Genomic DNA, 14,768 nt, shown 5'->3' with positions numbered 1-14,768 from the left:
TGAAATGTCCAAGAAACCTCCTCAAGCCTCTTCCCAGGATGGGCAGTGTGCAAGTCAGCACTTCCTGCATGGGGTTGCCACTGTGGGTGCCAAGAGCCCAGTCTGCGGGATGGGGCTGTATCCGGACCATGGGGGAGTGTGGTCAGGCCCTGTGACCTGCAGGCCACACCAGAGCCCCTGTTTTCTACAGCCTCCTGAAGGGAGCGTTCTCAGGTTCAGAAGGGGACGGAGCTAAGAGCAGGCTCCCGCCTGGATGCCTCTGGTTCTTACTGTCTCCTTGGCGCACGTTGGAAACGTGGGCCCTTCCTCTCTACAAGGCAGACCCACATCAGGGGTGCCCAGCGCACATGGTGGTCTCACCCACTCCCAAAGGTCCCTGCTCAGGCTGGACACAGGCTGGACCACAGGCGGGAGCGGTCGTATTCCCTGGAAAAGCACCAGTGGGCTGAAGGTTGGGCTCCGGGAAAAGTCGTGGAAGGAAGAGAAGAGGCATTCACAGCTCCAGTCCCACAAAAACCCCAAAGTACAGGGGTACTGTCCCACCTGGTGGCTCACGATGTGGTGTGGTTGGGCCTGCAGCTCTGGAATGGGGGGTGTGGGGTGATGGGCCGTTATGTCTGTGGGACTGGGTGCAGGGTCTGTAGCCCACAGAATTGGGTCTGAATCCTATGTGCACAGTCCGGGCGCAGCTTCAGGACCCAGACCCTTGCTGTCTGCATCTGTGAAAGGGGAAGGCCGCGGAGGTAGCACAGTGCGGGAGGGTGCTGTCCCACGCTCTGCGCTCAGGCATCAGGGTTCTCGCATGCCAGTGACAGTGGGGCCTGCGAGATGGAAACAAAATAGCAAAACTGTAAAGGAAGAGCAAGAAAATACAGAAACTTAGGATTTTTCTACAGATCATTATATTATTTTTAAATTTTTTGAAATACCAGTTTAAAAAGAATTCTTTTCAGTTCCCCTGGTTCCTGGTGTTGCAAGTGTAGGCACAGATTGCCTGGGGGGGAATCCCGTGTTTTGTGGCTCACCTGCCCCTTCCACGTGTTCTCGCATCCAGGTCAGGAGACAAGCTGTGTGTTCTCCCCACACCCTGGCCCTGAATGCAGCACACCACACTTCTTGGCAAATGTCTGTCCTCCCTGGAGACCATCCATGCCCTGAGATCCCAACCACATGGGTCTGGATGTCTTGTCCTCCCCATGGAGTCTAGTACAGAGCCTGGTGTAGACATTCCAGTAACACCTCCCAGAACAGGCGTCTCAACCAGACTTAGATCTAAATACCCTGGTCAGCGATCCCCCAGTGGGGTTCTCTAAGAGGTCCTGCTAGGGAGGTGGAGGGACACACAGGCCAGGAGCCAATGTGAAGTGTACAGTGGAAGGTGAATGGTGACCAGACTACCCATCTCTCTGGCTGCTGGGAAGAAGAGTTCAGGGACAGAATTCAACTTATTTTGTGTTTCTCGGGCCGCAGGATCAGAACTCAGAAAGAGAGTTGTAGGAAGGTAGATTTGGGCTGTTTAGGGACAGATTTTTCCTAATTGCTCGCCTACAGATGGAGCGGGCTGCCCTGGAAAGCAGCGAGCTCTCCAGCAGAGGAGGAAAAGCAAAGAGTGGCCAGTTGCTCGTGTGATCACCATCTCAGTGGGGTGGGGGGGCGGACCAAGACCCCCCTGTGCTTGCTCTGTTCTTGGGAGCAGAAGTGGTTAGTAAACATGGTGCTGCTTTAGTATAACCCAGACAGCCCACACCTGGACTGGGGCAGCCTGGTTGTGCTCCGTCTACACCGCCCACCAGCCTGGTGGTGTGTGGACATTTGCATTTGCCTGTCTGTCTGGACAAGCCGACGTTAACCTTTGCGGACAAGATGGCCTGTGCCCCTTGTTCTCAGGCTTCCAGCTGTTTGGCCAGTGGAGGGACTGGCCAGGGGCAGTGTGGTAGGAGTTTGGGGACCCCCCCCAACCCATGGTCACAGGAGCTGCATCTGCCCCTGAGGCCAGGCTTCTGGCAGGCTGCCTCTCCCTCGAGGCTCATCACTGGCTCCCACCATGACCACCCAGGGCTTCCTCCCCACCCAGCTAGTTGTCCTTTATGCTGTGAAGTATCCACTGCACCAAATCCCCTTCAAAGCACTGTCTCTTTTCTGCAGACCCCTAGCATCTCTGGGCCTTGGTGAGCTCCCTTATAAAGGGAGTTCAAAACATCCCCACTTGGAGGGTTGTCACCTCCCCGAGTGAGCCCAGTGTGAGTTTCAATCAATGCAGACCCCTAGCAGGTGCCGAGTGCAAATGCATGGAGGGCACAGGTGTCCTTCCCACCAGCCTTCCATGGTCAGCAGCTCCCCCTTGGCCAGACTGACCACACCACCACCTCCCAGGTGGGGTTCTCCGGGTCCTCCCCATGGCCCTCGGCGTTGGCTGAACCGGTCTGCAGCTATCACAGGCGTGCTCACGGGGGGCCCTCTGCGGGGACTGTCCTCCAGGTGGGCTGGCTCACCCCTGCACCTGCCCTCCCTGCAGTGGCTTCTGAGTTCCCTGGTAGACTTGCCTTCTCTGGCACTACCCACACTTCCTCCCCAGTGCCTCCGGCCTCCAGCAAGGGGGAGGGCACCTGCCGCCTTGCATGGGGCTCAGAGCATGGAGCGAGGGGTGGAGAAGACCACAGGGACCCACTGAGGCTGTCCTAGGTTCACAACAGATAAGGAAAATCTGGCAAGTCAATGTAGATCCTTAAGACATTTTGTCACATGTTCCAAACTTTGTTCATCACAGTGGACATGCTGTTTGTAGCCATAGTCGTAGTGCGCATGATGTTTTGTCCTGAACTTTTCTACACACTCTCAGAGCAGCTGCTAGTGTGTCCAGATAGTCCTGACAGGGGCCACAGTGGGAGACCAGGGCATGTATGCTCAGTAAATGAATAGACACGTTTATAAAGTCGTCCCCTGTTACGGCCAACTCTGCATAGACAGCTCTTATCTGCAGCCACTGAGTAAGCTCCCTGCACAAGTGCCAGCAGCAGGACGACACCTGGAAGGTGTGGACGTGTCCACGGGACCTAACAGATTGCAAAAGGGCTGTGTCCACACACACTTCTCCACTAGACTGGGATCTTCCTGTCCTGAGCCACCATGCTACACGTAGTTTTACCAGCTTAGTAGCTGAAGAATTGTTCTCCAAGTCTGTTCTGACTTGTGCTCATTTTGATGATTTTAATGGTGCAAGTGTTTCTCTAGCCCTGCTCATTATATGAATCTCCATATGAAAGGTGTTCTGTATGTGTTTATGCTTGAACGGTCTGTTTGTGTCCTTTCTGTTGACCCCTGGGCATGGGGTGGTGTAATTTTGGCAATAATTTGAAGATCGTTGCTTGCCTGTCATCCTTGTTGGTATTTAGACTTGAAAGCGACCCTGTCATCTGGCCCCGTATTTAGGCTCTGTGCTGTAGGGTTCACTTTTCCTCAGACATAACTCGGTTTCCATGTTCTAAAACAGAAAGCAGCTATTTCCCACAAGGAGGCTCTTTCTGTCCCAAAAGGAGCAGTTTGGAAGCATGCAGAGTGCAGAGCACAGGTCACAGGTCAGGTCCTGACTCTGTTAGGTAGGTCCTGAGCGCCGGTGAGCAGGCCGCTGGGCAGCGTCTCTGAACCTTTACCATGTGGTAAAGTACCGCTGTGGGCATCCACTGTGAGGGCTGGATGAGGTCCTGCAGCCCCCTCCCAGCTTGTAGGCAAGCACTTGCCGAAGTCACCTGTGTCGATCTGAATTTCGCCTTACATCATTTTTTTTTGGTGTGATGTCTTTTTACCCTGCAAAAAATGAAATCATAAACCAAAATTTATTTCCTAAACATTGGCAGCCTAAGCTTACGCTACAGGGCTTGATGTCTCGATTTGAGGCATTAAAAAATCATCATAAAGGAAAATAAAGAAAAGTTGAAAACTTTGAGAAGTTTGCAAAAAGTGAGAAGTCCGTGGGGTGTCACCCCTGCTTCCTTGGTTTCAGGGGAGGCTCTGGTCCAGTGGCACGGCCACCACAGCTGACCTTCCTGACTCTGTTCACTTTGTGTTTCTCAGGCAGCTCCAGCAGCAGCAGGCGGAGTTGGAAGTGCATCAGAGAGATGGGTTGTCATCGTATGACTTATCACAGGTGAACTTCCAGAAGGTTCTTACCTGTTTGGAACTGTCTCCAGCTCGAGGGACTGGGGACTACATTCGGCCCCTCACTGGAACCCCCCAGGCCCAACCCAGCAGGTGCTATCACTCCGTCCACCCACTGGGCATGGAGACTTTGGTCTCCTGGGGGTCTCCTGTGACCCTTCTGCAGAGCTGGGCCACGACGGGTATAGGACATGCCCTATGGAGAGTATTGGGGGGCTGATGGTAACTTCTTGGACTTGGTCCAGCCCGTTGCTAGCAGATGCAGAAGCCCATAGGGGCAGCTCTGACCATATCTGTCCTGCGTGTCCCAGCTGTCTGTCCTGCTTCTTGTCCAGTCCCTCCCCTCCCCAAGCCCTGGTCCTGCCCTCTGTCCCCACCCTGCCTGCGCGTCCTCCCTCCCTTCTTCTTTGTCCTCTCCTCTTCCCTCTGCCTTTCCTCCTACTGCTACTTCTGTGAGCTGGTCATCTAGAGAAATCGCAAGGTACACTGGACTAGCCTGTCTCCAACATTGGACTTGATGGTCACAATTCCTGGTTTTTAGAGTACATTGATTATTATTTATCTTTCTTTAAGTAATCGATGTGACTCGTCATTTCTGTGACCTCCAGCTCAACCCCCTCCCCTGCCCCCCACCTGTGAAACCGTCCAGCCTAAGTGTCAGTGAGACTGGAGGGAAGGACCCAACAAAGGAGACCCAGGGAGGCTACAAGCACATGTCCTGTGTCTCACGCGTGGGATGTGCTTGTGTTTGTGTGAATAGGTTCCTGTCCCCAACCTGCCGGCCGGTGTTCATGAAGCCGGGAAGTCTGTGGAAAAGGCAGATGCCATCTTCTCCCAGGAAAGGGACCCCCGCTTCGCCGAGATGTTTGCAGGGATCAGCGCATGTAAGTTTTGGAACGGCACTGCGGCTTGGAGGGGTCAGGGGGTGGGGGTTGTGGCTGGGCCATCTGGAGACAGGGTAGGTTCCCAGTGCCCTGCTGGAAGGACGAGAGAGCACCGGGACAGGAGTCCCAGTGGGGCCTCTCCACTGGCCTCACCACTCCCTCACCTGTTCCCTGGGGCCCTGGACCACTTGCCTTCTGACTTCAAGGGTAGAGAATGAATGGGTAGGTGGGGGTGGTGGTTACCGGATGGTCTGCCTACGTTAGGGGTGTCGCTGGAGAAAATGGTGTGTTCTAGGTCGAGGTGCCACGTAAAACCTGTGCATGTAGCTGCCCCTTCCAGTCAGGTTACCGCTAAGATTAGCCAAAGATGCAACCTGCAAATGTCTGTAATGTTCCAAAATTCAGCAGAAGGATTTCATTTTCTTGTGATCAAGGAATTTGTGCAAGATACAGTGTGCTTGGGATCCACTGAAGGGAGAAGCCAGCTCTCCCGCCTGAAGGAAGCATGGAGACACTGGTCAGAAGGAAGCCATGGAGGCAGCCTGTAGGCCTGAGGAGCTGACAATGGAGGGAAGAGCAAATCCTGGCCCTCCTGACATCGGCATGTGTGGGGCAGACATAGCCGTCATTGTCATTGTCACTCCCGCTGGGCTGTGGACCAAATGCTAAGGAAGGGAGGAAGGCACTGGCACTGCCTCCCATGAGGGCCACATGTGCCGACCAGTGTGGTGCAGTGACCTGTTGACAGCACAGGGAAGCTCCCTGCTCTTGGTTCCCACCAGTCCCTTGGACACGCCACCTGCCTTCATCAGTGGCTCTTGACTTTGATGGAGAAGTGAGGAAACAGTAGCGCATCTAAAAGGCTTCCCTCAGAGAAGCCTGAGATTTTGGACCAGAGTCGCGGTGTTTAGAGGAAATCCATTCAAGTTGTAATGTTGCAGAGACTTAAACACCTTCCCAAACAGATGACAAAATGGAGGGAATTAACAGATAAGGAAAAGGAAGGCAGACAGGAGAGCCAACATGAGCCCACCTGCCAGGCTGCGCTTGCACACAGGAAGCCAGGGGGGATGTTCTCAGAGATGCACCATCTACTCAGACCTCCCAAGAGCTCAGCTTGCCAAAGACTGAGCTCGTGTGCCGCAAGTACAGATCATGGGGATGGAAGTGGCACGTTGAGAAACTAGCAATGTGAAGGATGACACGAGCAACACTGGGGATCAGTGCAAAAATGGCTGGGAGATACGAAAGATACATAAAAACCAGAACCAGATCAATTCAGCAAAAATTCGGGCACATTTGGGGTTAGGAGTCATACACAGAAATTTCTCACCGGTGCGTGCTGTTTTTTTCTCTGACATTTCTAGAGAAGCACAGCTTCCAGGGTGTTTAAAAATAACCACTCTTGAAAGGAGAGAAAAGAAAAGAAGGAAGGAAGTCTCGCTTCCAAGAAAAGACGAGGACATTTTTAGCAAATTGCAAAGTACTCAGAAGAAAAAGTGAAACAGTAGGAAAGTATGAATGTCATAAGTGGTAGAATTGGTGGGTGTTCAAGGACTCCTGACTGGTAGCTCCTGAATCACATGCTGCCAAAATTTGCTACGCCCCAGACAACGCGGCGAGAAACCACTGAGCCAGGAGGAGGGGTGGTGTGGTGCCTGCAGATCCCAGAAGGAGCATACAGATTGTCCGAGCGCTGTGGGCGAAGGGGGTTGTTATGTAGATACGAGCTGTAACCCAACGTGAAGGCATATGTGTCATGAGCTTTGGAACATGGGAAAGCCAGAACAATTAGATACATAGGAACATCCTGATAAAGCCACACTGCAGCAGGAGATCCCAATATGCATTTCTTCATCTCCCAACAAAGCAGGTAGACCAAAGTCATGAAATAAAATGAAAAAAGATATAGAAGATTGAATAATAAAATCCAGAATCTTTATATGTATATGTGTGTGTGCGTGTGTGTGTGTGTGTGTGTGTGTGTAGTTTTGTGTCCTACAAATGTCTTAGAGCAGTTAGGAAAAAATGTGCTTCTCATGTACCCAAACCACCAAAAAAAAAAAAAAATACATGAGGAAAAAATAGCCTACATGAAGTGAAATCACAAGAAGTCCCTAGTGCACCTCTGTCCTGAAACCTGGAGCTGCTTCTTTATCCACAAAACTCAGGCCTGTGGACTACGTTAGAAATGCACACCCAAGAGTCCACGCCGCTTCCATCCTGTAGGATTTTCTGCTGGGTGCCCCATCATGCAGCAAAAGAAACGGACCGGGAAAACCACTCAGTGCTTTAGTTTATCGAAGCATCACAGAGGTGGTTTGCACCTGTGGGAGATTCGTACTTGGTGACTGAAGCCTGCACCCTCAGCCCCAAGCCTCCAAGCCTGAGTGTCCATCATTGCTCATGTCCCTTGGATCCCCCACTTTGCCTGTCTGCTCACCAAGCCAGAGATGGATACAGGCGAGGCACCTGTCTAGGCACAAAATAATTGCCGTGTAACTAACTGATGTCCTCTATTCCAGTATCTTGTGGGTGGGGTGTCAGGGGTTGTGGGAACAACAGGTGTAGGAATTTTGAGATTGTAGGGAAGTGAAAGGCTCTCTCTAGAACAAACATGTCCAAGGCCACCTCCCTGCCAAGGTAGAGCCGAGGGCTTCACCAGGGAGCACCAGAGCTGGTCCTCCAAACCACTGCTCCCTGCTTCCTCCTGGGGGTTGGAAGAAGTCAGTGAAATAGTGTCTGAGGAAGAACTTCCATTGGTTGTCTCCATCCTCCCAGCTCTTGGGAAGGGCTTGCTTTCTGATGCGTGTAGCCTGCCCTAGATGCCGGAGGATAGCCAGGTACCCTCCTGTGTGGAGAAGGCCCCCGGAGGCAGGCAAGGGTGGAACAGGTGCAGGAGGATGGGCGGCTGGGATGTGTCGTCCTGCTCAGGGACACCGGCCCCACACCTGCTCCCCCGCTGCCCGCCCCGAGGTCTGGAGGGCAGGAAGCCCTTGAATGTAACCCTCGCTGTGCTCTTTCTAGCGGAGAAGAAGATGATGAGCTCAGCGTCTGCAGCAGGGACACAGCAGATCTACTCCCAGGGAAGCCCGTTCCCCCCGGGACATTCCGGGAAGGCCTTCAGGTACCAGCCAGGGGGTGAGGGGGTGGAAGGATGCCCTGTACCAGTGAGGCCCTGGGTCTCTGAGTTCGGCTCCATGTGTGGCAAAATCTGCAAACCCCAGTTAGTGGCTACTGCCCTGTGGGTGCTGGGCCAGGCTGGGACTCTGGTGACTCTGGATCTGCCCTCTGAACCCTCTGTGCATTGCTATTAGATGTGTTGCTATTGCCTGCTGGGGAAGGAGGAGCAGGGCCTAGGAGGAACAGGTGGGGGAGAGACTGGCAACCCTCAGGAGGGTGCGTGGGTCCTCATATCACCCACCAAAAATGCCCAAACTCACTAGAACTGCCCTAGACCCATACCCAGTGGGCAGCGCTCCTCATATGGCCCAGCCGCTGGCTCAGTTGGCCAGAGCCTGAGCGGAGCGTCTAGGTACAGACAGGGACCAGGACTGGGCAGCTGAGACTGACCACCCAAGAGAGAGAATCCCTGCCAGGGTATTGGACTCATGCACACTGGTCCACGGACAGACCTCCTGGAGACACAGCAGGTAGCTCGGCCGCTGTGCCTTGGATATGCAGGCTGAAACCTTGGAGGGGCCAGTCCTGCAGCTGGGTCTCAGTGGATGTAGCCCACTCCCAGGCTCTGGGGAACTCGCGCCACAGGCAGCATTCTCTGGTCAGGGGCCAGCTGGATGAGCTGGCCCCAGAGCTCTGCTGCTGATCCACATCACTGCCAGTCACCCTGCCCTGCTGCGCAGTGGTCGAGGCCTCCAGACTTCTCTCCTGCCCCAGGGTCCTCCACTGTAACACTCTCAGCACACAGGGACCCCTTGCACCTCTGTGCCAGCCCCCATCTGGGCACATGCTTATCAGGTTCTTGGGACACTTGCTGCCAGGCCTGCGGTCTGGATGAAGGGCTGCAGGGAGGGGCTTGTGGAAGTAGGGTCTGGGAGAGAGTTTGGGGGGCAACATGGAAGGTGAGGGTACTGGTGGGTCATAGGACAAATGGTCAGGCTCAAGATGCTGAGCCGGGGTGAGGCTATTGTCATAGACGCATGTCGGAGGGCAGTTTCAGAGAAGGAGAGGCAGGCCTGTGGGGGGCTGGCTGTGTGTGGAGGGGAAGGGGAGGACACCGGCCCCTTTGCAGAGCCTGGCATCCGGAGGGTGCTCACTCACTGCTCCTCTACAGAATGGGGAGATGCCTGTGGGGCCCTAAGCTGGTGGAATGGGCCGGATTTCCTATAAATCTGGAGGGGATGGTGCTGCTGTGAGTGGGCAGGGTGTACGGGCAGGGTGTAGGCAGTCAGAGGTCGGCCTGAGCTCCAGCGGAGTGACATTGCTGCCTGTCCCCCAGTGTGTCCTCACCCTGCGTCCTGCCGTGGTCCTGGAGGCCTTGGCCCTGCCTGTGGGCACCAAGGCGATAGCTCAGAGGGCCCTGGGGAGTGCTGGGCTCAGGGGTGCTAGGCAGAGGTGGGGAGAAGCCCCCATAGGGAACAGTGATCAGTAAAGGCCTTGTGAGGCCATGGAGAATGGGGAAGAAAGGTTGCCATTCAGGGAGGAAGTGGTGCAGGAAGCTGGGAACAATGTTCCCTTTCAGAATGGCTGGTCTGAGAATGTACTGACACCCCTGGAGCCTCCCTATTTTATGAGGAACCAGGAAGCATAGAAAAAATATTATAATATACTAGTAGGAGAACTGTACTCACTCCTCTGTACTGGTCTATAAAGTGCCTTTCTTCAGAATCCACTCGACACCAACATCCCCTCAACCCCCTTCCCCCCCCCCCCCCCGCCCCCGGCTCCCTCCCAGGCACACAGCACTCTCCTGCACATGGAGCCGCTCCCACAGAGCAGGACCAAGGGCCTGAGACCAAACAGAAGTCTCTCCCCCACTTCCCATCTTTAGGGAGTGAATGGTGTAAAGGGCATGGCTGGAAACAGCTCAGGGAAGCAGTGCCTGCAGGGGGCATGCAGAGGGGCACCAGGGGCGCACCCAGCAGGTGCCTCATAAAATGGTGAGGGGATGAAATCAAAGATAACACGAGGGCAGGGTGAGAAGTAACCCACAGCAGGCTCTGGGTGGCTGGGCCAGGCCCCGGCCACAGGCTCCCCCGACAGGCTCTCCTATTCAAAACCAACAAGCTGACAGCCCGCAGCCTCCGTCCTGAATCTGAAGCCCTAGAGGCTCCCCAGAGGGACAGATTAACCCGAGTACGAAGGAATGGGTCAGCACCGAGGCTGATTTTATGCTGGGAGCTGGAGACCCGTGGGTGGGGTGTAGGTGACTTGGAGGTGGGGACATGGGGCGACACAGAGGGTGTCCCGAGGGAGAGAAGGCTTGCCACACATGTCCAGTGACATCCTGCACTGGGGGACAGTCAGATGGACAGAGGCAGACCCAGGAGGGAACAGCAAGGTGGCCCAGGGGCCTGTGAGGTAGGAGAGGCATCTCAACAAATGCCATCTCATTTCTTCCAGCTCTTCAGTGGTCCATGTGCCTGGTGTGAATGATATCCAGTCCTCCTCGTCCACAGGCCAGAACATGTCCCAGATCTCCCGGCAGCTCAATCAGAGTCAGGTGGCATGGACAGGGAGCCGGCCACCGTTTCCTGGACAGGTATGGGCATCCATGAGGGCCTTGCCCCCAGGTGCCAACCAGGTAGGAGCACCCGGCACCTGCTTTCTGGAGGTCCTGGCTCACAGACAGGTTAGCACTCTGAGCACTAGCCACCCGGAGGGCGCGTTGGGAGCCGTCCCCAACGGTAGAGCCACGTTCAGCAGCCTGGCCCTGCACAGTTGCAGCCAAGCAGCTGGGGGAGGGGACAGAGCCATGGACGCTCCATGAGGGCAAGCCTCCCACCACTCTGGACCTCTGTCTGCCCCAGCCAGGGCTGCATGACAGCACCCAGCCCCAGACACATGCACTGGTGGTCACTGTGAGGTGGGCATCCATTGGCCTAGGAGACTTTCAGGTATTTGTATAAGCAGAAACCTGAGGACCCAGATCATAGTAGGCCTGGGGGTAACTTCACCCAGACCTGCCCCAGAGATGCAGGGCCTGCATCCCACAGGTCCTAGGCCCACACACTCTGGCCTGATGCCAGGCTTATGCCTGGCTGGCCAGGAGGGCCATAGGGAGTCACCATCAGCCACTGGAGTGGCCGCCACCAGCCTGGGGTCTGGGGCCTGGGGCCTGGGGACAGAGGCCTGTTGGTGATACTTCCCTTCTCTTTGCTTTGTCCTGATTATAGCAAATCCCCTCCCAGTCCGGCAAGACGCAGTCCTCTCCCTTTGGGATTGGAACAAGCCACAGCTACCCAGCAGATCCCTCTTCCTACAGCCCTCTCTCCAGCCCAGCTACCTCCTCACCCAGCGGGAATGCCTACTCCAGTCTTGCCAACAGGACTCCAGGGTTCGGTAGGTGGGGAACAAGGGAAAGAATTCCTGGGAAAGCCAGCAGCTATGCTTTCTGAGCGTCCTGAGGTCAGGGGCCTGAGCCCCCAGCTTCCAGAACCCTGGCACTGAGTCTAGAGGTTTCCAGGTACCTCCAGCTCTGAGAGCCGGTGGTGTTCCACACACACTGGCTGCTTGGGTCTTGGCTTTGTAGAATGACTGTGGTTTCCCAGGCCCTGGGACTATATTCCTATGTGCTCGTGTCATCTGAATGCTGTTTTAGCCCTTTACGGCCCTTGGCAAGAACTGTCAGCTGTCCAGAACGTTATAATGTTTCAAACAACTGGAGAATAGCTGTAGGGATGCCCAGTTGTATAAATACATTGTGGAACTAAGAGACACTGTAAGGTTCTCTGTCTTCTTCATATTCCGAGAGGGACCCATCCCACGTCAGGACACCTCTCCCAGCTTTTTAACAAAGCGTCAGGCCAGAAAGCAGTAAGTGGCCATGACTTCTGGTACTTGTCCCTGGGACCTGTGCATCTACTCCTTCTGTGTGCATTTAATGGGCCAGGGTTCCACCTCACCTCAGGAAGGGCTGGTGAGGAGCCCCTGGCCCTTGGAGCATCCTGAACGGGTGCCTGTCACTGGTAACTCCCTCTCCCGTGGCTCATGGGGCGTCTCTCTGCAGAACGGACACCCTCAGGCCAGCCCACACCCCTGCATTTCCATCTGGCAAGTCAGCAACTTCCCTTTACACTGCCAGCTCCAGGGAAAATGCTGTGCAGTGTCCCGCACCCTGTCCCACCTCACCACCCCCAGCAGCCTGGGCGCTTCCACTCCGGAAAACAAGGCCCAGAAACAGCATTTCCTGACCTCTTACCGGCCACTCCCTCATGGATTCAGCATTAATCCCGTTAACATGTAGCAGGTCCTCGGGCTCGGCCTTGAACTATCTCTGCTATATTGTCCCAGGAACAGGAGCTCAGCCACATATTGCCATGTTTCAGGAAGGACAGGCCCCAGCCATTTGCTCTCCAATCTGCCATGCACCCAACTCAGAAAACACCAGAGGCTAGAGGCCACTGGCTCCCAGGGGAGCCCATACCTCCCTGCAGTCTCTGCCTCCAGCCTCCTCAGCTGATGGGAAGAGGTCCCCCTGCCTCTCCCATCCTTCCTGGGCACACAGAGGGGCAGAGGTCTGGTCCCGGCCCCAGGGAGACACATGGGCACCGGGAGAGGGCAGGGCAGCTGTGTGCAAGCAGCAGCCCAGGTCTGTCCAAGGCCCGGGACGATCTGGGCCCTTCAGCTCCATGAGTCTGTCTGGTGTCCACCTGGCAAATGTGCACCCTTAGATGTAAGTGGGGATGGGACACAGGTAGGCCCCTGAAGAGTAGAGTCGCACATGGCTCCCAGCTCAGCAGCTATGTCCCCACTGCCTCCGAGCTGCCCGCACTTCCTCATCCTCAATATAGTTACGGCCGCACTGACGCTTACCAGATGCTTACTCTCTGCTCGGCTCCAGGCACATTTGAGTTCCTATAATGCTCCTGGCGGCCCTGGGAGGGAGATGCCTGATTTCTCCCATTTCATAAGTGTAAATAAACTGAGGACAGTGAGGTCAGCTCAAGGTCACACTGCACTCCCCTCCAGACTCTTCTTGGCATTGTCTTCTGATCCATCGTTCAGGGCACCTTAGAATAAGGTGGGGAACGGGTGTCCCGGTGGAGGGGTCTTGATTTCTGCTAATGAGAGGGGCCAGTCCCTGATCCCTGAGGGACAGGGAGCAGAGAGGTTTCATGCAGCTTCACCACCAATCCCTCCTTTGTTGACCCTGATGCGGCAGCGGCCATGAAAGAGGAAGCCAGGCCCTGGTGGAGGGGACAAGGAGCTGAGGAAGAGTTTGGCCTGGGGGATGTCATGAAGGGCGTGGGCACCAGAACCATGCAGACCAGGGACTCCCCGAGGACAGCTGTGGATCAGTGTGGAGGCGGAGAACAGCGGTGCAGAGGGTGGTAAACAAGCAGTGTTTGCTCTAGCAAACAAGCAGCCTCTGCTCTAAGGGGCTTCAGGGACACGGCGTCTATGGAGGCAGCATGGGGGACAGGCGTTGGTCAGGCTCAGCAAGAAGCAGGCGTGCAAGTGGCTCCTGAGCAAGGACGGTGGGAAGAGTGCACAGAGAAGTTGCAGAGCAGCCCCTGTTAATGGTCAGACTGGCTAGTCGTTAAATAAGCACAAGCCTGTGAACCAGCGGCAGCGTTACCACCTGCCATGGACTCTCACCCCACCCTGTATGGGACTGGAGTGCCCTCTCTGAGGGCTGAGGCAAGGCGGCCATGCCTGGGGGCCGCTGGTGGGGCCTGCAGGGTTCATAGGCCCGGTGGCACCCCTGCCTGCAGGACCAGGCTCAGCTAGGCGTCCTGGGCCCGATTCTGAGGTCCCAACTGCCTTGTCTGGACCACAGGGGTCTGGGAAGGCTGGCGAGCTGAATGTCACCAAGTGGTGGCCCGGGTGGCCAACATCGAGGGAAACAAGCAGACGTGCCACTTCTGACCTGTGCCTCAGCCTCAGTGGGACTTGTCGGAGTGGCCCAGGCACTGGACTCCCAGCCTGAATATGAATAGGAAAGTGGCCCACCTGGGTTCCCGCCCCTTTTGTGAGCCACAAGCTTGTCTTCTCCCCTGGCTTCTAGGACTCGGCCCAAAGCAGTCCTGCTGTTTCAGGCCTGGGGACACATCCTGAGCTGTGTTTCCGATGCATTTGCATTTCTAATCCTAGTTTTGGTCTCAGCCTGGTTTGGGTTGTACCTCATTTGAGGTGGAGTGTCCAGAAGTAGAGCTGGAGCCACTTACTAATGGGCTGACAAGTCTGAGCATTTGCTTCCCTAACAGGCTAAGTGGGGCAGTACGGCATTTGGGGTCCAGGCAGCCCACAGCTAGCACAGCAGTAATTGGAACTTCCAGTTAATATAAAGATTTTAATTGGAAAAAAAAAAAAAAAGATTTTAAATAGGGCAGCCCGGGTGGCTCAGCAGTTTAGCACCGCCTTCAGCCCAGGGTGTGATCCTGGAGACCCGGAATCAAGTCCCGTGTCAGGCTCCCTGCATGGAGCCTGCTCCTCCCTCTGCCTGGGTCACTGCCTCTCTGTGTCTCTCACGAATAAATAAAATCTTAAAAAAAAAAAAAAAAAAGATTTTAAATAAAGGGTGGTTGAAGGAAAGGTGCCTGAGGG

General features: G+C 55.2%; 1 protein-coding gene across 13 annotated transcripts in view; it reads left to right on the top strand.

Moving 5' to 3' along the window:
• The window catches only part of ARNT2 (aryl hydrocarbon receptor nuclear translocator 2), a 156,393-nt gene that overhangs the window by 129,774 nt on the left and 11,851 nt on the right, over positions 1 to 14,768 (top strand). For all 13 annotated transcript variants that reach the window (XM_072737502.1, XM_072737497.1, XM_072737496.1 and 10 more), the window contains 5 exons: positions 4,072 to 4,144; positions 4,916 to 5,039; positions 8,067 to 8,166; positions 10,623 to 10,761; positions 11,396 to 11,561. In XM_072737502.1, coding sequence (XP_072593603.1) covers positions 4,072 to 4,144; positions 4,916 to 5,039; positions 8,067 to 8,166; positions 10,623 to 10,761; positions 11,396 to 11,561 — 602 coding nt within the window. The remainder of the gene's footprint in view (positions 1 to 4,071; positions 4,145 to 4,915; positions 5,040 to 8,066; positions 8,167 to 10,622; positions 10,762 to 11,395; positions 11,562 to 14,768) is intronic.

Source organism: Vulpes vulpes, chromosome 14 (genome assembly GCF_048418805.1).
Source record: "Vulpes vulpes isolate BD-2025 chromosome 14, VulVul3, whole genome shotgun sequence".
NCBI lineage: Eukaryota > Metazoa > Chordata > Mammalia > Carnivora > Canidae > Vulpes > Vulpes vulpes.
Note: the sequence above shows the minus strand (reverse complement) of the source record. Positions and strands in the feature narration are given on the sequence as shown.